This window comes from Rissa tridactyla, chromosome 2, assembly GCF_028500815.1.
Source record: "Rissa tridactyla isolate bRisTri1 chromosome 2, bRisTri1.patW.cur.20221130, whole genome shotgun sequence".
NCBI classification, from domain to species: Eukaryota; Metazoa; Chordata; class Aves; order Charadriiformes; family Laridae; genus Rissa; species Rissa tridactyla.
The window spans coordinates 156,810,709-156,832,693 of record NC_071467.1 but is presented as its reverse complement, the minus strand read 5'-3'; the positions used below and the strand labels follow the sequence as shown (position 1 = coordinate 156,832,693).

Genomic DNA, 21,985 nt, shown 5'->3' with positions numbered 1-21,985 from the left:
GCAAGGTATTTACAGATATTCATGTTTTATGTCTTTGTTTTGAGATTAAAAGATTAGCCAGATATAAAATCCTTCCCTTTTACAATGCTTCTAAATGTGTCCTCCACAGATATTAATAATGGAAACCCATATAATGCTTCTGTAAAGATTAAAATCAAGTCCAGTTCTTTAGAAGAAATGTAAAAAAGAATATTGCAACTGTATGGAAACTTTCAGAAATAACTCTCCCCACCCAACAGTTCCGCCTTTCATGTGCTTATAGCTGATACTGTGAACAACTGCAAAGCCCTGAGGCTGAATCTGTTCTGCCAGACAGTACGTAACAATATATAATGGACTGCAGAAGTCAAGTCATAATACTTAAAAAAAGAATTTCCACTTCCTTATCATGAACACATTACCTACAATTAAATTAAACTCCACATTATTCCACGCTTTCTTTCATTAAAAGTAATGCACATGTTCAGGATCAAACGCAGGATAATTTGAAGCATAAATATACAAATTTAGCAATGCACAATTTTAATAATCTCTTGTGTTACTAATATCCAGAGTTGAAATTCTAATCCTGCTGGATGAAGTCAGGATTTTGACAACCCTGCAGCATTAGTAGCTTCTGATTTTTGACTCACTATTTAACTACCAAATCTCCTTTAGACAGCTTCACTTATAAGAGTTTTTCTTTGTCCTTGTTTTTTAAATACAGCAAGGTGAAAGTTTGATGGTTACATGCAAAGGTGAATGTGTTTCAGTGGTGAATGACTGATCTTTATAAACAGTATATATATAAGTATGTTTCTTAGATCGGTGGTAGATGACTAATGAAAAGTTAAAACTTACAGAAACATTCCTATTTTCCTTAAAAATTACCATAACATATGGGATGCCCTGAGAGACAAACAGACATACACACATAGCTATTTGCATTCACTTCTATTATTGATAGTTTACAATTGCTTCAACTGCATCCTTCCATAATAACTGGCTGCTTGCTACATGCTTGGGAAACTATATATATTGAATTATATACTGAATTTTTACAACTTATTTGGGTTCCTAATTCAACTTACTATGTTAGGAGGCCCCTACACTCCGTGTAGATAACAGAGAAACAGGCTTCTTTAGGGGGAGACTTAGAAGACCCAATGTTTCCCCCCTGAAAAAAAGCCTGTGTCTTTCCACTGACTCAACAGAGAGACTGGGGAGTTCTCAACTTGGATATTTAAACTGAAGTTGAAGGTTTTGAGTACACTTCTGAAATTTTTGATCTGTTTGTTATAACTGGCTTCTGGTGATGGACAACATCCAGATGTCTATAACACACTGTCTTAAACGCGTTATTAGGTTTTAGCAGTTTTGAAAATGCACGATCTGCCTGTAGCGTTTGCTGGTAGAAAGAAAATAACCATGAGTGACTCAATTCTTTTCAAAGATATTACAAAATATAATTATGGGTTATATATCTGCTCTGAATAGCCTCTGAATATTTAAATACTGAGAAAATTAGACGGCAGACTGAAAGGCTTACAGAACTCACCATAGGAATATTTCATCAGAGGAATGAGGCTCTGACAAACAACATGCTGTCCTCTATGTACTATATGTACTTTTCTACCAAATCTGAGAGATGCATTTTCATGTTTTTCTTGGTGTAGAGGGGAACAGAAAAGTTGCGTGAAGTTTATAATGGAGAATATAAAGGCTATTCTATTAGACAGGTAGAAGTGATACGTAAAGGCATGAAGGTGGAGAGACTGAGAAAAGCTATGACTCTGATAATACCATTTTGCAATTTCTTTTACCAGTTGGATGTTGCTTTCAGTCTCAGAAAACTCCCAGAAACTAGGCAAAACCAACAGACAGTACTGCCGTTCCTAACTGCCTAACAAAAACATTGCACACCCAGTACTATCCTTCAGCCCAGTTATCCATACCTTTACAACCCCACTTGGAGAAATGAATGATTACCTTTGATTATAGTACCCCTGGAGACCGCTCAGAAGCTTCTGCAAGATATGGCTGCCCACTTGTCCAGTGCTGAGACCGGCATCGTACTAATTTTCAAGAGCAATTCAAGGTGCCAATTTTAATAATCAAATAGAAAATGCTTTGTATAACCCATTCCTAAATGATTGTTTTTTCTTACATGGGCTATAATGTCTGTAAATTTGTAAAGTGCTTTGAAATATTTTAGTATGACTGGTGCTAGCAAAAAATAAGTTAGCATTACATTATTGTCAGCTGTTTAATGGAGAAAAGTGTAAAACCAACTCATTTTCTAAATATCTGAGCAATCAGATAACAGTTAAAACAATCTTATCATTGTTCATGTTTACTCATGAAAAATACATACCTGAAAAGGCAAAGAATTATACTTCCTGTTGTAAGAGCAATCAGAGATACGCTGTGTCCAAGAGTATAAATTGCCTTCACCCTTACATAGAAGTTGACCTGCACAGAAAAATATATATGCAGAAATCACCTACTGAGATGTAAAACTGACCGTGAAATAATATAATTTTCCATTAAATAGCTCTGAAGGCTAAATAAATAGCATTATTTTCACTCTTTGCTCTACAGTACATGATGAGAATATTGTGTCTTTATTCCAACATATTTTTGCAATGTGACATCTCAAGCCAATTGACCTCAGTAGAAAATTCAGCCTCAGGAACTCAAAACTTAGATAAGACTTAGCTGGTACGATTTCAGCTGATTATTCCATGTCAATGAGGTCAAAGAAAATATCAGATTCATCAACTTCCATAAACACAATTAAACTGGGAAGAACGAGCCACGGTTTGAAAGATAGGATTATCTCTGAAAAAGAGAATCTCTCTCAGTCCTTCTGCTCCAGTGTACTTCGTTATGCATTTATGTTTAATTTTAAAGACATGTTTAAGTCTCATTAATTTCCTAATCTAAATGTTCAAATCTTTATTAAATTGTGACCCAAACAATCCTTTCTCTCTTTAGTAAAGTTATTTGCTAAAACTTGGAAAGGAAATTTTTCAACAGAGAAAAACAGACTGAAGTGCATGGTTCGCTGATTAACCGCTGTTATCTGTAAATTTACCAGTTACATATTACATTAAACCCTATTTTGAACGACAACATCAAGAAAAATAATGCTAAATACTCTCAGAATTAAGCTGCTTCTTCATTTATGCCTACAATAGTCGTTAGACTGACAGTATTTTCCACTGAAGCTAGATAAAATATTAACATTGTAAATTTTTTTGCTATGTTATGAAATGAATGATTTTAATAGCAGTGTAGAATGTGCTATGTATAACAAGCAGAATTTCAATATTTAGTGCACATGGCTATAGCACTCACCTTCTCAAAAGTAGTTTGTAAAAAGTAGCAAGGAAGCAATACTTTAAAATAAACTAAGACAGCAAAGGAAAATGCAAGTCATTTAATATATTTATTTTTATAGCATTTAAAAGGACAAGTGAAGAAGTGACTTCTGCAATCCCAATTCATGATGAAATTAGTTGGACTTTCACTTAACAAATATTATACAGGTATGGAAAAGACTAAATGAAATGTTAAATGAAATGAAGAATTTTGAAACTGCGCTATCATAGATATAGTTAAAGGGGGAAAATAAGGGAAACATAACTGCCATAGACCTTAAGCGTATTCATAGCAACGGTCATGCTTGCTAGGAGCTAGAAGTGGTATACGAGGAGTCAAAGGAAACAGAAATCTCTTTTTTTAATTAGAGAAGTAAATTGTGATGACCTTTTTGACAACAGTCCTGACGTTTTAATGTTCTGTTTGCTTTACATAATATTCATTTGCTGCAGAGATAAAGAAGGAAAAGATGGACTTAATGAAGATTCCAGTGTCATTAGAATGACCATAAGAAAGTTCCTTGGTCAAAATCCTGAATAAATATTGTTTGCCTTTTTTTTTAAAGTTGGTGTCCCTGGGCGGTTAAAAGGATAAACCCTAAAGTATTACTTTATTGCTCTCTATAGAGTCTGCTGGCTATTTGCAGAGCCCCACTGCATTCCTAGGGATTCTCTGTGGGCATAAAGGGCATAAAGCATTCTCTGTAGGCTCTATTTCACCTAGTGTTAGGTGCCTACACTGCAAATATAAACATCTAAGGCAATATAGGGTCTCTTCACAGGGCCTTCTAGGAAGCACTTCTTGTATCTATGCAAGCAGTCAACATGGACTTCACTGGATGTATTTCTACAGACAATGAAGAGGCCCCACAGCGACTAATTCAAGTGTGGCTACCCAGAGTGTACAAATGCTTGCCCCAAAAAGATCCTGGTTTTCCACATGAATCCTATGTTTGCTAAATAAGACTATAAGTAGTTCAATGTTCCTCGAACAATGTTTCTAGAAGTGTTTTCAAATAGAATTCTAAGAACATTTTTTTCAAAACTAACATAAATTCACATAAAATCAGTTCTGAAGAACTGTCCTTTAATTCCCTGCTAGAATGACAGAATTATAGTCCAGTCCCCAGTTTGGCTCATTTCTGGACGGCTCTAAAAACTGTGCCTACAGACAAGCACTGCAGAGCACCCCTACACTTCTTTAATTTGGCTTCTCTCATAGCAAAAGGAGCATCAGCCAGTCTCCAGGCAATTTTCTGGAAATAGAGTGATAAACAGTTTCTCAGCCACAATTAACAACAGCCCATGGCACCAAAAACACTGCAAATACTTTGGGCACCCTCCTTCATTCATTCAACCTGACCTGCTCTGCAAAATGATGGAAAAAGGATGCTCCAATAATGACTCAACAATTTGGCAGCCTCATGTCCCCTCATCAGTAATCTGGACTAGAAAATGAATTTTAGTCGCTGACCTTGTGCACATCAGGAGTTGCCAATATAGTGTAAAGCTTAGAAATGATGCACAGCAGTTCCACAACATGTTCTATTTGTTACCAACTTGTTGGCATTTGCAGACACCACTAAAACAGATTTCTGCTGAGTGCACAAATAGAAGCCTGAATAGTCTCTAAATCAAAAACTCAACATCCACCATGTAAATTTGAGGGAGATAAATGTCACTTGCAAAAGAAGTTGCAATGACAATGAATCTACATTGTTTAAATACTGAGTGGAAATTTTCCTGTTCACTATCATGGAAAAAAAATATTAGCAGAGATATTCTTTTAATAGTAAGAGAGATGTTCAACATTTCATTACTGCAGAGCAGAGACAGGAGTGTCCCCAGGTATGCAGAAAGCATCTGATAAGGGTGCACACAGACACAACTTTACACCACTGATCTTCTTATTCCGGGAACTGCCAAGCAGCTTAACAAAGCCTAACATCTGTATTTGTTGATAGCCTTGAAAGGAAAACATTTAAACCAGGACTTGTGATGTGAATTGTGTCCTGGCCCTTCCCAGTGCCCAGTAGAAATGGGTTCTTCCCTCCTATTCAGGTTTCCTGTTGTGCTAGAAAATCTTAAAGCAGCTGTAAGGTCCCTTTCTGCTGCTGAGCAGCCAAAGTGTGCTATGAGTTGGTTATAAGATCTGCTTCAAAGACAGTCTTAGGTTTGCCTAAGGAGCAGAAATAACTCTGAGATAAGAAGCGTGTAAGTTTGACACATGACAACTCATGCATTTGCTGTTAAACAGATGACTAAACTGACCCAACTGTATACTTTTCTCTAAGTACCATGTTCTCTATACTTCTTATTTAAGATTAGTTCCTTCTGGCTAGACATCAAACTTCCTCCCATCATCTCCTTGCTTCATTCAAAAACTCTCTTGTGCCGACTTTCTCGCTGTTGACTTTTAGGTTAGGCCTTTGTACTGGTTTTGGCTGGGATAGAGTTGATTTTCTTGTAGCACCTTGTAGGATTTGTACTGGAAATAGTGCTGATAACACAGGGATGTTTTAGCTATTGCTGCACAGTGCTTACACTGAGTCAAGGCCTTCTTTGCTTCTCACGCTGCCCCACCAGTGAGGAGGCTGGGGGGGCACAAGGGATTGGGAAGGACACAGCTCGGACAGCTGACCCCAACTGACCAAAGGGATATCTATCCCGTACTATATGACGCCGTGCTCAGCAATAAAACCTGGGGGAAGGAGGAGGAAGGAAGGACATTTGGAGTTAGGGCGTTCATCTTCCCAAGCCAACGTTACTGGTGATGGAGCCCTGCTTTCCTGGAGATGGCTGAACACCTGCCTGCCGATGGGAAGCAGGGAATGAATTCCTTCTTCTGCTTTGCTTGTATGTGTAGCTTTCCTTTACCTATTAAACTGTCTTTATCTGAACCCGGGAGTTTTCTCACTTTTACTCTTCTAATTCTCTCCCCCCAGCCCCCATGTGGGCGAGTGAGTGAGCAGCTGTGGGGGGCTGAGCTGCCTGTTGGGGTTAACCCACAAGAGCCTTGAAACCCTTTTTCTGCAAATCACATAAAGAACTCTGCACACATATGATTCATAGGAATTATTAGAAGCTGACAGGTTTAGAAACATTGTTATTTTGATGCAGGGATCCTTAAAAATATGCAAAGTAATAAAATACTTTTAGCTTACATTAGCAATTTTGATCCATATTTTTGACTATTCTGTTGCTAGTGACTACTTATTCCATATTTACATGAGAGATCAAAGAGTCTGGCAACCATAAGAAGTAATTTCAACTTGCATGTTTCCTTTAAACAATACAAAGTAGTTTTTCTTGAACATGTTTGACATTTTTGAGAACTCATTACTCAAGTCCTTGGCTTCTACCTGGAACTAAATATAACATTAGTTTCTCAAAAATGAGTCATAACATCCTTTACTATTAATTCATCCAAAGGGTTTCTGCATCTACTGAAGGGAGTGGATTTCAAAGACTGTACTATGGCAGTACGTCTTTATTGCGTGACTAATCCAGGCTGTAAAACATACACAAATGCAAACATGCTACACATCTTAGTGTCACATATAACGATTCAGTTAAACTGTATCAGCACCTTTACATGTAATGTCCTAAATATCTTAAATCACAATCAGTCAAAAGTGTGCATTCTGCTCATCAACGTAGAATACATCAACTCATTGATATTCATTCTCTCCTTTCAAATACATAAAGGAAAATCAAATAGAAAATAACATAATTCTAGCTATAAAATATCTAAACAATTAAACTCCATCATCAAATTGCCTTTTTTGCTGGCCAGACTAAATAAAGTGAAGATACAAACTCACTACACTGAAATGAACATGCCAGATTTAGCACCAGCTGATTTCAGATCAGTACATGAGGTAAGAACAGCTTTGCTGGCTATCATGGATGACAACTTATTACCAAGTAAGAGAGGACAGAGATCTGTTCTCATCTGCCAAGATCCCACTTACAACATTTTACATTACCAAAAGGTTTGCCCAACTTTTCTGACTTTCATAGCAACAGACATACTAGCTCCCCTCCTTCCGCAGCCAGAGAGAATGATTACAGAATCAAGACCTGAAAAAATGCAGTCAAGAAAGACATTCAGTGCACCCTTAAGTAGACATGACTATTTAGTCAACACAAATTCCACTGACATAATGAACAAACTGTACCTATTTGCCTAAATGTAGTCATCCAGTACTACTTAGGGTATCACAGAATGGTAGGTTTTGGAAGGGACCTCTGGAGATCATCTAGTCCAACCCCTCTGCCAAAGCAGGTTTACCTAGAGCAGGCTGGACAGGAACGCCTCCAGGTAGGTTTTAAATGTCTCTAGAGAAGGAGACTCCACAACCCCTCTGGGCCGGCTGTTCCAGTGCTCTGGCACCCTCCAAGAAGTTTTTCCTTATGTTCAGATGGAATTTCCTGTGTTCTAGTTTGTGCCTGTTGCCTCCTGTCCTGTCGCTGGGCACCACTGAAAAGAGTCTGGTCCCAACCTCTTGACGCCTGCCCTTCATATATTTACAAGCATTTATGAGATCCCTCTCAGTCTTCTCCAGGCTAAACAGACCCAGGTCTCTCAGCCTTTCCTCATAAGAGAGATGCTCCAGTCTCTTGATAATCTTCGTAGACCTCTGCTGGACTCTCTCCAGTAGTTCCTTGTCTTTTCTTGAACATGTGGCCTCACCAGGGCAGAGTAGAGGGGGAGGATGAACCCTCTCAACCATGCTCTTTTTAATGCACCCCAGGAGACCATTGACCTTCTTGGCCACAAGGGCACATTGCTGGTTCATGGTCACCTCGTTGTCCACGTGTTCTTGTTTGAAGTAAAACAGAACCAAGTTTCTGTTTTGTAGTTTTACTTTTCAGTTAAGCCTCTTCTAACTAACTCTACTCTCTGAAATTAACGGCATATTTTTCAGACAGTATCCACTTACAGAGTGATAAGACATGATTGTTTATAATTTATGCCAAAGAATAGTATTGCTATAACAACCAAGGTCAGCTAACTTTGTTATACGCCCCACTGGAGGGCCGTAAGCAGAAAAGTGTAGAGTGGTTGCAACTGTGAGGAGGATTGGACAGGACAGGTGACCCAGAACTGACCAACAGGGTATTCCATCCTATCTGCATCATGCTCAGTATAAAAGCTGAGGGATCACAGGGTCAGCCTCTTTCTTCAACGAATGGTGTCCGAGGAGGACTCTCTCTGTTCGTCTCCCTTTGATCCTGATTTGTGCATTCCTGAATCCAGATCCGGAATCCAGTTCCTGTCTATCGCTGAGTCCAGTCTGTGACTTTCCCAGTGCCTGCTAGTGATGTGATCATCATCCTGGGAGCTCGGTACGGTTTTGCATATATTGTATATATTTCATTATTTTCTTTTTATTATTTCAGTAATATTTTCATTAAAGTACTTTAGTTTCTTTTTAAACTCAAATCTCTTTTCTCTCTCATCCTTCTCCGAAGCGGAGAGAAGTAAAGAGAGCATCTGTTGTTCATTTCAGTGGCCAGCCTAGCTCAAACCACGACACCATCAGGACTCCCAGGTCCCTCTCTGCAAAGCTGCTTTCCAGCAGGCCAACCCCTAACCTACGCTGGTGCATGTGGTTATTCCTTCCTAGGTGCAGGACCCTACACTTGCCCTTGTTGAACTTCATTAGGTTCCTCTCCGCCCAGCTCTCTAGCCTGTCTGGTCTTGCTGAATGGTGTCACAGCCTTCTGGGGTGTCAGCCACCTCTCCCAGTTTTGCACCATCAACACACTTGCTGAGGGTACACTCTGTCCCCTCATCCAGGTCATTGATGAATACGTTGAACAAGACCGGACCCAGAACTGACCCCTGGGGAACATCGCTAGCTACGGACCTCCAACTGGACTCTGTGCTGCCAATCACAACCCTCTGAGCTCTGCCAATCACAACCCTCTGAGCTCTGCCATTCAGCCAGTTCTCAATCCACCTCACTGTCCCCTCACCTAACCCCCACTTCCTAAGCTAACCTTAGTATCCAAGACAGATGTGACGAAGGACCTCTTTGCTGGAATGGCAGTGACAAGTCGAATGGCATTAGATACCTATGCTTGGGCTACCACATGAAGCCCTGTTTCCACACACTAATAATTAGACACATACAACTCAAGTAAATATCTAACTTCAGGAATTTTGATTTGCAAGTTAGATTTCATCCTTCCAGGTTTTAAAATATGTGGTAAGTATATGAATTTGATGTGGTTGACTGTGTTGACACAGACATGATTGAGAGACCCAAGAAATTTGTTCCAGCACCTGTTCTGATGTTCTGAACGCACACAGCTGAGTCACTGCCCACCAGATAAGAAAACCTGATGCATAAGGTGAATGGTTTCACATTCGGCTTCTACTGAATGGGTAAGAACAAATCTCTTGTGTTCTGATCACTTCTTCTGATGCAATTATTTGCGATTCAACAAGTTCACTGCTTATAAAACAATCACCACTTGTGTTATCATATAATTCCCTCATCTGTGTATTGTATTTTTATGATGTTATTAATGCTTTAAAAGACCCAAGCATACCAGATCTAGACAGTGCTTGTATATTCTCCTTCATTTTTGTCTTGCCTTGGAAGCTTTTGTTTAGGAAGTATGTAAATTGTTTGGTGCCAAGTATATCAAATTTACATCTCTGTTTAGTCTGCATTGCCTTTGCTCACTTTTTCCATATTTTTGCCCATCTTAATTTCGGAATGAATTGCACCGCTCCTACATTCTTTTCCTTTCCTCATTCCTGTCCTAGACACAGCACCTATTATACTTTCATAAATTAAGAATACAGAATCACCTGATTTACAGACTCTAATGATCCACGGTCACTATAGTCTTCAGATGGCATACATTAAGATTTTTATAGGAATGATTCTGGAACAGAAATAATTACTGGGAAATGGCAGTCAGACCTATGATCCCATGGGAAAGTCTTGATTCTGCTTATATGCTCTGCTTCATGTCAAGAACAATTTGAACTCAATATATCTTTTACTTCCGCTTTTCTTGGAATCCATTACACTGGGTAACAACACTAAAATTTGTCTGGTTTATGTAATTCAACTATTTTTTTTCATTTTTGTGGATTTTTTTCGTTGTTGTTGAGATCTCTATAAAGTTGATTTTAGGATAAGCAATTTTGCCTTCCTGTAAATGTTTTCCATGCCCAGGAATGCAAAGTCCCTGTTTACTTCTTCAGAACAAGTTAGAATAAAGTGCAGGACAGTACAGTAAAGAAACAGATGCACTAATAATAGCCCCTGATTTCTGCAGGGATGAAGCCATCTGAGCTAGGTATCAAGATTCTCTTTATAACCAATGAATAGAAGCGGCAGACTGCTATTCATGTCATCTTAAGACAGGCATCTAAAAAAATTTAGAAGGATAGTGAAGTAAAAACCCCTACTTTTTCTTCACCAAATAGGAATGGAACCTAGAGACACTAGCGCAGACGCATATGACAAATGTCTAAAGTTAGACAACATGACTCTGTCCCAAGAGTTTCTCCACTGATTTGGTCAGCTTTCCATCAGGCAGCAAAAGCATTACAAAACTTCGTTTTTTATTTTCATTAAGATTTTTTCCTTTATTCTTTTTTCCCATCTTTTTTTGAAGGCCAACATTTGAAGTCTGGCATTTGTTTTTACTTTTATTCAGAATTTTTCCAACTGAGGTCCAGCTCCCGTGGGATTTCTGACACCACAGGTCTGTTTTCTCAGTAACAATATCATGATGACAAAATAGAACATACTCTTTTAAAACCTTTCAAATAACTACTGGTGACTAGGTGAAATGAACAAGGTAAGACTCACTTAGCTTAATACATTTAACAGTGGGATATAATCTTTCTAAAAGGTAGGCAACTCAACAGAATTACTCATTGTCTCCCAAGATGGGGGGAGTCAATGGAGAAGAACAGACTCTTCTACATTATGATTCATGTGCTTTGTTGTAGCAATTCAAAGAAATTAGGATGATATGATTTCCATCCAGGCTTCAAAGGCTAGATCTACTTTGACTGTAGAGAAGGCATAGGCTGTCTGGATTAAATGCAGATGAGTACATTGTGCAATCTAGTCAGATGGAATTCATCTGACTTGTAATTCTAGTCATGCAAAAGTACGTATTTTTTGCTTACGGTTCAAAAATCTCGGTTTTGTGATGTATCCTTACATTATCAGCCATCATACTATTACTGGTAACTGCACACCGTTCTAGTGATGCCGGTGCGTAACATAATGAGCATGTATCTCAAAGTTGCTGAAGACTAATGAAAAAGAAACCAGTAGTGCTTCGTACAGAGAAATGGCATGGAAGTGAGCGAGGAGGCGTTTTTGAAGGCTAATTTACTAAATGGTCAGGTGTCAGAAGCTACTGACTAAGCTATGCTTTAAATACTGTTTCCCCATGGAAATATATAAAAATTGTGGAGTTTAATCTTGTGTTGCACCATTTTCACAATAGATAGGGGCTTCCATATGTACGTACAGCATGCAGATGATGTATACTTTATAAGTCAGTTAGAAATTAAGGTAATTCAAGTAAATCTAATTTAAATAAAATTAAATAGAATGTTTGCCAAATAAGCTTACTTCAAAACCACGTAGTTAAACTGATTAAGGTTTTTGGGTAGCCAGAGTTTGAGCCTTAGTCTTTTTAATTAATTTCTTCTGTTTTTTTCTGTAATTTATATTCATTCAAAGCAAGACACTGGTCAAAAGGAGTTGTCATTCTCATCAGACCTAAAGTGAGCACAGAACACGTAGTGAGCATACTTCCAATTCTGGCTGCTGTAAACTGCAGATATTATTTTGTTCAAATATCCTGTGCTTTTCTCTTAAAGGATATCTTGCAGAAGACATTAGACCAGAATGATTTTGTAGTATGTAAAAGAAAACCAATATGTTAATTTTAAATTTGTTGGTTTTTAATAGCATTCCTCTGTTGAATTTGTTTAAGGAAAAGTTTTGATAAAAGTAATTTCTCTAACACATTTTTTAATCTTATAATCAATGTCCTGGAGCTATGTCTCCTCTTAATACCTCACCGTATAACTTGCATTTTTGACTTGTACCCTCTAATTCCTGAGATGTGAATCTAAACTCAAATGGGTAGAAGGAGAGAGAATATTATCATCAAAAGGTATTTTTTGCCTGATGGACTCCTTCCCTATGAATAAAATACTATCTGCAGTTTTTACCAATAAAGTATACTGCATGAAGTTCTTGACTGACCTGTGTGTAACAATGCCTTTACAATGTCCCAGAGAGTTTAGATCTAATTCATAACCCCTCGGTGCTCATGGTTAAGTGGACAAATTGTTCCTTTTTGGGTCTGCTCTTGACTGGGTTGGCTAGACAATGATCTGCCATCATGCTGCCAAGTTAACCAACTTTGGAGCCTGTCAGTTTGCAAAGGCATCAAATAAACAGACAAAAGGAATGACATATGAAGAAAAAAAAAGGATGTTATTTTAAAAAATTGTTCATAAACATTCAGACAGAAGGAAAGCAGCTTAAATGGATTTGCAGGCAGTCTCAGAATTCAACACAAATTTACCTAACAGCATTTCTGAGATTATTTTTATGTGTAAGGAGTAAATTTCGAAAGTCCGTAGTAAAAGCACCTGCTAAGGTGAACAGTGAATAGTCCAGAAATCCCCTGAAGGCAATAAAGGATTCCCACTAGAGACATCCTTTACTCCAGTTCTCTCATGCTTCAGCTATTATCAACTTGCAGTCCTTGAGAGGGTATCTAATGGTCAATTCTACAGCACTGGCAAGAAATACAGGAGCCATTATATTTACATTCTCCCGAGAGTTATGACCTCTATATATAAGCCATGTGTCACCTCCTGAAGTAGACGGCACTATACCAGATATATTCACTAAGTTCATAGAAGTGAAAGTCGAAAGGTCCTTCACCTTGTCAATTTTTGAAGGCATCATAAAACCCATTATTCAAGTTGGGAGCTGGACTATTGTCTAATAACTCCAACTGTGGATGTAGATGCATAAATTGCATTCAACTGCATGAACTTACCAAAATTGTTGCTGTCTATAAGCAAACTTGCATGAGAGGTGTTGATATTACAGAATTGAAAATAGTACTTTAAATATTTTTCAGCCACTAGACTATATAATAAGAGAGTGTTCTGCACCAGCATAAAGAAAATAGCTGTGGTTCAAACAGCACTGAGTTGATTGAAAGACGTCCAACAAAAAAGCCGGACTTACTTCATTTTTTTATCATTCTATACCACCTTGAAAAATCTGTCTAGATTTGATTTCAGAAAAACTCCATTGACTGAATATTTTGAAATTGGACTCATATCTGATTTCAGAATTCTTAAATGAAGGAAAAAAAGGTGAAACCCCGCGTGAGCTTTCTAACAAAACATCAGTTGTCCAGCCACCCTGATGTAACTCTGCGTTTAATTTAGCCTCTAGCTACATACTCTGAGCTTCACAGTAACTGTCAGGCAGCCTGGATGGAAAATTACTCCCGTCACTTCTACCCACTAGGGAAAATAGCAGAGGTTGTCTTCCTCCAGAAAAAAAACACATTATTTAAAATAATGTTTCTGGCATTCTGTACACACACATGACCCCTACAACACTAAAAACAAACCAAGAATCCTGTGTACTTTTAGTCCAGCACAATAGCTGTCAGTGTCAGCAGGACTGAATCTATCTGCTGGCCATTCATCTGCCAAACGGACGAACATGAAATACCTACACGGAGGTATAAGTCAGGATTGAAGCTGATCAGCCAAGAGTACTTTGACATTACCTTAATATTGACCATGGTCATTTTGTTCAAACTAAGTACAAGCAAATAAGAAATAATTACACAACTGAAATTATTCTATCATACAACACAGATTTTTAATTATTCTCTATTATACACCTGAGATTGTGGCTATATGAGTACATTTCCTTCTTTCAGATCATTTTACCGGTCTAGTATTATAATGAGTAGAAATCTTAAATGTTTTAAAATTTTCTCCTGATCAAAAATTAACCCTGCTTCTCAAACTATTGCGAAGCTAAGTAAACACTACTACATTTTGAATCCATTACATCAAAAATTATAATCATTTAAATCCAGGTGTTACGATTTCAAAAACAAGCAAAAATTTTAGATGATTAGCATGAAGCACTTTATCAGACTGAGCATCAAAGAGGATGCAATCATACTGCTTCTTAAATTTCCTGTATGAGTGTAAATAGAAGTGTCTTAATTTGCCTGTAAGACCTCTATAACTCCTAGTGACTCAACAAAAAAATTGGCAAATGATGTTCTGAAATTATATGTTTATTAAATATACATATGACCCCCATAAAGACAAAGCATTTTGTTGTGGTAGTTGAAAACCAGGAAATTACTTTAGATTAATATTGACTTAGTTATAGCTATTAAGCATTTGTCACTACTCTGTATTTTACATAGTACCATTTAGAAACAAACTCTTTATATTGTATTGCAGCAAAAGAGACAGGTAAAGCAATACCAAATGTGATAGCACATAAAAATCAATTTCTTTCATGTAAGATGGGCATATCTCTTATTTATATATGGGCGTGTATTTCTTATTTACTGTTCTGTGTGAACCATAATTAGCCAGTTCTCAAATAAACTTTAGCTTTAACCTCTGAACTTAATAAAAATTTTTGAAGATTGGCAGGAGTAAAATGAGTGCAAAGGAGGCATGGATTGACCAAAACAGAATTTAAAACTAAATTAAAATTTTAAAGGATTTTAACACAGACTAGATATCAAAACCCATTTAGATTTTGTAACTGTATTCAAAGAATAAACAGATTCAAGTCATGCATATGAAACTGAAATGCCATTATGAAATAGAAATTGAAATGGCATGAAATTTTCTGCATGTCTAACAAAAATAGTACTTTTGCAGCAGTACTTAGAACAGCTGGCCTCTGCAAAATATTCACATGATTATCTGAGCAATACTGATTCAAAATCTGAAATCCAACAATTTACTTTTAAAGTTTTGAGGAAAATAGTCAAATTACAGTCACTAAACTAAACTCATTAGGTAGGTAGGCACAGCAAAAATCAGTGGCTTATGATTTTCAGAACAATTTTCTGGAAAAATTTACAGAATCTGTAACTGCTTTCTAGACTATAAAGACCTAATCCTAAAATATTTCCTCTTTTTTTGTGTGTCTACCTAATGTTAGCAGGTTTTAAAAGAGTACAAAAACCCACAAATATAAAAATAAATTGGATTAGTACGAGTTTGTGTAATTAGTGTTATCTTCAATACACTATTTGTAAAATCTGTTCTTATGCACACTTGTGTTTTGTTTTCTTGGAACAGACACCTTTTTCTACTAATGTTTCTTTTGAAGTTAGTTTTATGTTATTTTGATTAAGTTCAGGAGACAGAAGTCTTCTGTTTATTTACAGAATAGACATAGCACGAAGCTTCCCAGGCAATGTTGACAGTTACCCAGTCAACCTCAGCCTTGGTTTGGAAGGACCTCTAGGGGTGAGAGGGTAATTCAGTGCTGAAGGACAAGATGCTCTGAAGAAAGTTTGGGGCTTGATTCTTTGTCCAAAGGAGTTTTACTATTGACCAGATGTCATCCTTAACATATAAACTGAGATAAAGAGATGGATTACATGTTGTGGATAATTTACTTTTTTCTTATCAGGCACTTCTACACTTATTTAAATGGTGTAGAGCGAACTAGAACTCACTAAAGATATATGTAATAAAATTGGTATTCCTTTGGGTATTTAATAATCTTTATGCAAGTAATTAATGATATCCCTTTTCCGACAGGTTTCTCCTTCAGTTCACCTTAAACCTAAACATCACCCAAAAAAGTTGAGACCAGTATTGCCTTAAGTATCTCTTAATAATAGTAACATCATTAAGAAATGAAAAATGCAGAATGTAATGTAAATAAATATAGCATGGGTATAAATAAATATAGAAAGCATGGGTAGATGGCTGGCCTGCATTACATTTTTTTGAGAGGGAAGGATTCAATTTAGACTCAATACAAACAATTCATTAGTCCACTGCAATGATCCACTTCACAGACTGTAGTAATGCATTTGTTTTCTAAAGGTAGCTACAGGCATTTAGGACAGCGTTTGGTTGTGTCAGTCCTGACCTCACTGCCTTCACTCCCCTTGCCTTGGGTCGTGTATCTGTATCGGGCAGTGGGGAGCACACCCAGGATGTTATATCTGACAGCAGCCGAAGAGTCAATGCTTCAGGGAACTGGACAAATAGGGGAATACTTCTTCCATAGATAATGCTTCTACTTATGCACAAGCTGCACCAGTATCGCCACAGCCCTGAGGATCTTTCCGCAAATTTGTCTTTGTCTGAGCCTATGCATTCAAATCCCATAGCCTATAACTTGTATGTCGTTTTTTGTGTTATCTAATAAACCTCTGGCCAATTCACACTAAGATTAGACAATACTGTCTTAACTGACCCAGTCATTATTTTAAGTAAAGTGGACACATTTCAGTCCTTTATATTCACCAACCATCTTGCTGTATATTAATAATGCTGACAGAGAGTTTAATACCCTCTGAGGACAGCTAGGACACATCTCTAGCTTGTTCCGTCTAGACAGAAGATGTCAAAATATGTCCCCATGAAAGGAAAGATTGTGGTGAGGCTTGGACTGGGTTAACACACCTTGACGCATGTTTCCAGCATGGTCAAATCAAGCCATTCATTTTCCTATTGTGCTGCCACAACCTCAACAGAAATATTAAAGGGAAAAAAAAGACACTTATTTGATGAATCTAAATCTTGAAGGTTAGCAGTAACTAGTTTACTTACAGGAAAGAGATTGGAAGTATATAATAAAGGTTTAGATCTACAATTTGATGTGATAAAAACATACAGATAGTTTGTTCAGGCACTGTTATACTTGTCAAATTGGTTGCCTACAAATACAGACAGGAGCACTAAAGAATACTAACAGAAGATCTAAAACAAAATAAAACATTCTATTTAAGGGTGCTGTATCAGGAACTTATAGTTAATTTCAAAATGTTAAGCAAATAGTTTATTTTTATAGAACCTGCTAATACACCATTTGACATGGTATAAAAATTGAACATTTTAACTCTAAGTAAAATCAATGCAAACTGTAGAAGCAGACAAGCTCTTTCATACCCTGAACAGTATCAGCCAACTTGGCAGAGAAATAGCAGATGACATGCTTATAGTATTTTTAAATAAGCTTTCTCATTTCAGTGCGTTTTCAGCATAAAAATTTGGTACCTATTAATAAATTGCCTGTTGAATATTGCTCACTAATTTCTATCATTTGAACCTTCTCTAGAATACTCAAAACTGCCCAAAATAGACGCGTATCTGGAGATATATATATATATGTCTGTTTGTATGCATATATATAAAGAAAAAAAAAGTATAGAAATAAGTCCCTTTTGAAGTAAAGATACAAGTCCGTATCTGAAAAGACAATTAAAAAAAAGGAATAAATATTTAATTAGATCTCTAATGGAAATTCATTCAGCAGTGAAGATACAGGCACCAAACTGACACCAGAGACAGTTTCTACCTAATCCTTTAACATCGTCTTCGGAGACGGCATACCGAAGAAAATTTAAAACTTATCATAAAAATATTTTGCCACCTTCCCTAAGATATGATGTCCTTAGTTACTGTAACTTTGAGGGCAAACTCACACATCACCCGCAAAGCATATTGTTGCATGATATTTTTGTGTCCAAAATATTTTGTATCCAAACACTTAGGATTTAATTTTTAGTTCTTTTTGTTGAAATTCCAGGTCAAATAAAAATGAACTATACTGATTTATGTTGAGCAAAGATCTTTTGTTTTGAGGTGGTACCACTGAGCGCTAAGACCCAAATTCAAGAAAACATCTTTCTGTGTAACAGTTAGCTGATGTCTTAAATGCCTCCTGAATTCTCACAACCGAATGATACTTGCATTTTTTATATCATCTCCCATGAAGAGAGGGATTTAAACATATGTTTTGCTGTTTCCCTTTTCAGATTTCATTTGATAATTTTTATCCTTTCTTTAACTACAAAATATATAATATTTGCAAGGGAACAGCTTATCTTCTGACAAGCCAGCACTACTGCATCCACTTTTTGACTTTAAGGTTAGAAAAGAATTACTGTCTTGGCCCACTGAAATAACCGGTTTATGATCTTCAGGCAAAGAATACTGCTTGAGCAATGACTGGTACTTCAGAAAAAAAGACAGGGCCCTCGAGCCACATTGCTTGAAATGCAATCAGTGCTTGCATTTCCCCTTTCCCTCCTTGCAACATCCATTTATTCTGTATATTATGTATATTAGATACGTATGATATTCTATCTTGTGGGAATAGAGAGCAGCATAGGTCTGTTCAACCTTGATGAGATAAAGCTGCGTCTTTGAGAGAGGGCTTGAGAGAACAGAAAAACAAGTAAGAATCAGCAAGAAACAGGATGTGAGAATGAAGCTGTTGCTCCTCGTGAACAGACAGCAGAAACCAATAGGAAGAAGTAGAGAAGCACGTGGCAGTCAACCTTCAACCTATCAGCAGGACACAACTTGCGCATGGAGAGTGTGTATAGCTATAAAACCTGTCAGATTGTTGCAATAAAGGTCTTTGGTCTGTACCCCACCAGAGTCCATGAATCCATGCTCCACACTATCTATCTATTGTACTTTTGTTAATCATTGTACTTTTGTTAATCATTTTTTCAGTACGTACTTCCCACATCTCCCTTCTGATTTTTATCCACACTGGTTTATTATTTGCTCTTTTCCAGGCTTTTGTAAATGTTGCTACGATTTCCTATGTCCAGCTTCAGTAGGTTCATTCCTGCAAGTATAGTCAACTTGCATTTCATTCTTCTCCTTCAAATTACTAATGAATACGTCAAACAAGAACAGCTTTTCTATTATACTGGTTCATCTGCTAATTAAGTACTTCTCACTACTTGAAATGTTATCTTTTACTAATTTGAATCTTTAAGTCTTGACCCATTTTCACTCCACATGACAATGTCTAGTTTGAATGACAGTGTTTCAAAATGGCTGTTCTAGCCATTGTAATGCATGTGTGTCCCCAAGCTGTCAGAAGATACCAATGTTTTAGAATGTATCTTCAGAAAAGTTGGAAAAACAACATACTCTACCCATTTTCTTTGGAGGTATTTAAAAGATGTGTAGATGTAGTGCTGAGGGACATGGTTCAGTAGCAACTCGTCAGTGCTAGGTTAACAGTTGGTCTCTTCCAACCATAATGTTTCTATGATTCTATTTTCAAATACAGTAATGGCTGGGCTTTTAAATACAGAGCGATGGCAAGAACTGCATGTCTTAGCTAGAATGCCAGCACATCTCTGCAAACCAGACGGAACAGGTCTCCTAGAGCTATTCCACACATACCAAAATCCAGAAAAACCCAACCAGCCAAGTATCTTTATTCATGAGAGGACTTCACCTGTTCATGATAACAAGAGCTTTACTGACACTATGAGCTCATCCTTGTAAACAAAATCTTGCTCTGTTAGCCTCATCAGAAAAACAGATAGACAACAGATGCAACATGATGGAAATAGTACTTCCCTTAACAAGAAGAACAAGAAATATGATCTGCAAAGTGAGCATATTCTTTTTTCCAGTTATCTTGATAGCTTTTTGAACCACTTCTAACTGCTAATGCAATTTAAAGTCCAATATAAACTTGCGATAATTCCAATGACCTAAATACATTCTATTTTACTTAAACACATACCGGCAGTCAAGTGGTACATGTATTATTAACAGATTATTACAGTATTAGGATTTGTTATAATAGAAGCTACTAGAAATAACACAATGAAAAACATACTGTGCATAAGCCCATTAACACTCCAATATTAGAAATACAGATGTATTACTGCAATTACCAACTGTTGGTAGCCTTGAGTTCCAAAGTTACTGAATTCTACATTTCTGATTTTATCTTACATGACATCTGCAATCCAACCATATGGCAACAATGCTACCAAAAATTACTACAGATTTCCATTAATTCTGATAGAGTAAAATGGGAATTTTTTAGAAACAGAATATGTCTGATAGCCGTATGGAACACCAGCATCTAAATGAAGAGAAAAAGTATTTTTCCTACCTTATAATCATCCTCATAGTCATTATATCCACAAGTACTTAAGATGTCAGGAAAAATATCTGACCATCCATTACTCGTACAATTTTTGCTAATATTTCCTGTAAAGCAAAATTTGAGAATTTAAATAAGAAAGACTGAAAAGTCTCTTCATCAATGAATCTTTAAACAATTTAACTTTATATTCCCCATTAACATGCTGTATTTTCTAGTACTCCTGTTAAAGCAACCTAGACTTTTCCTTTCATGTGCTTTTCGTTCATATTACTTTGGCTTTTACTCTTGCTCTGAATTGCCTTTGCACTAAAGAAAAACAAAAGTAATTCCAAGCTGCGATGGCAGGCTTCTGCTTTTCTGTTACATCTGCAAAAGCCTGAAATATTTTGCTGTTTTATCTGAATTACTCCGGAGGGATTCTTTCAGGTCATTCTATAAAGGGTATAATTTGTAGGTAAAGTAATTTGATAGAAAAGTAATTTAAGTGGAAGTTGATCTAACTTTCTATTTAAGATTTTCTGAGAATATAATACCAAATGATCTACTGAAGAGCTATAAAAGCTCTTAGATATTATGGTGATGAATTACTGCTACAGCAAATATTGGTAGAGTTGGTAATGCACTTTAAAGGCCAAATTATGTGATTGGTTGAAGAACAAGGAAATAAATATGCATGCTGAATATCACTCTTTGAACCAATCGCTGAAACAATGTAGTACAAGGAATGTACAGGAGATGTGCGAGTATGGTTGGAAAGGAATTTTGAACACCCATTAATTTCAGAAAGGATTTTTTGGTTGGAACTGAGCAAAGAAGTTGACTCTTCTCCCAGATGAAGTTATGCAGATGACATGGGGGTAACCCATGATTCTACTCCTTAATCTAATTAATATGAACTAATGTTCATGCAATATGGAACTGCTTCAATAGGAGAAAACTGAAGAGTCTGATGTCAGAATAGTCATTAAAATTATTATAACTTACTCTTACAATGTTAAATCATAAGCAACTTCTATAAGCAAGCTTTCTTACAGCAATGTTTATATCCATGGTACTTCAAATCTGTGACAACATATTGCTTTGGTTTGGAGTTGACCACTGGTCTTTAACCGACTTAAAGATGCCTGGTTTTCACCACGCAAGAACAAATTTATCTGTCACAGATCAACTTTGGCCAAGAATAACCAAACATGTTTATATACACTCCAAACTAAAGCTTTTATGATTTTTATCTTGCTGATTGGTTACTGGAATTTCTTCTTTGTATAAAGTGTTCAGCGGAAAGTTGTAAATACCCTACAAATGGTTGACCAACCAACAACTAAATCCTTCTAGTTTATAACAAGGCTTTGACCTCAAACCACAGTGTCTCCCCAAACAACAGAGCCGCTTCTGCCATTTGGCACAGACATGGCATTTTTTAAAGAAAAC

The 21,985-nt window shown here is 36.8% G+C and overlaps 1 protein-coding gene across 3 annotated transcripts in view; it reads right to left on the bottom strand.

Annotated features, from left to right (window-relative positions):
- The window catches only part of VIPR2 (vasoactive intestinal peptide receptor 2), a 65,956-nt gene that overhangs the window by 23,168 nt on the left and 20,803 nt on the right, over nt 1-21,985 (bottom strand). For all 3 annotated transcript variants that reach the window (XM_054192328.1, XM_054192326.1, XM_054192327.1), the window contains exons 4-5: nt 20,561-20,658; nt 2,354-2,451 (exon numbers count right to left, since the gene is read on the bottom strand). In XM_054192328.1, the coding sequence (XP_054048303.1) occupies nt 2,354-2,451; nt 20,561-20,658 (196 nt within the window). The remainder of the gene's footprint in view (nt 1-2,353; nt 2,452-20,560; nt 20,659-21,985) is intronic.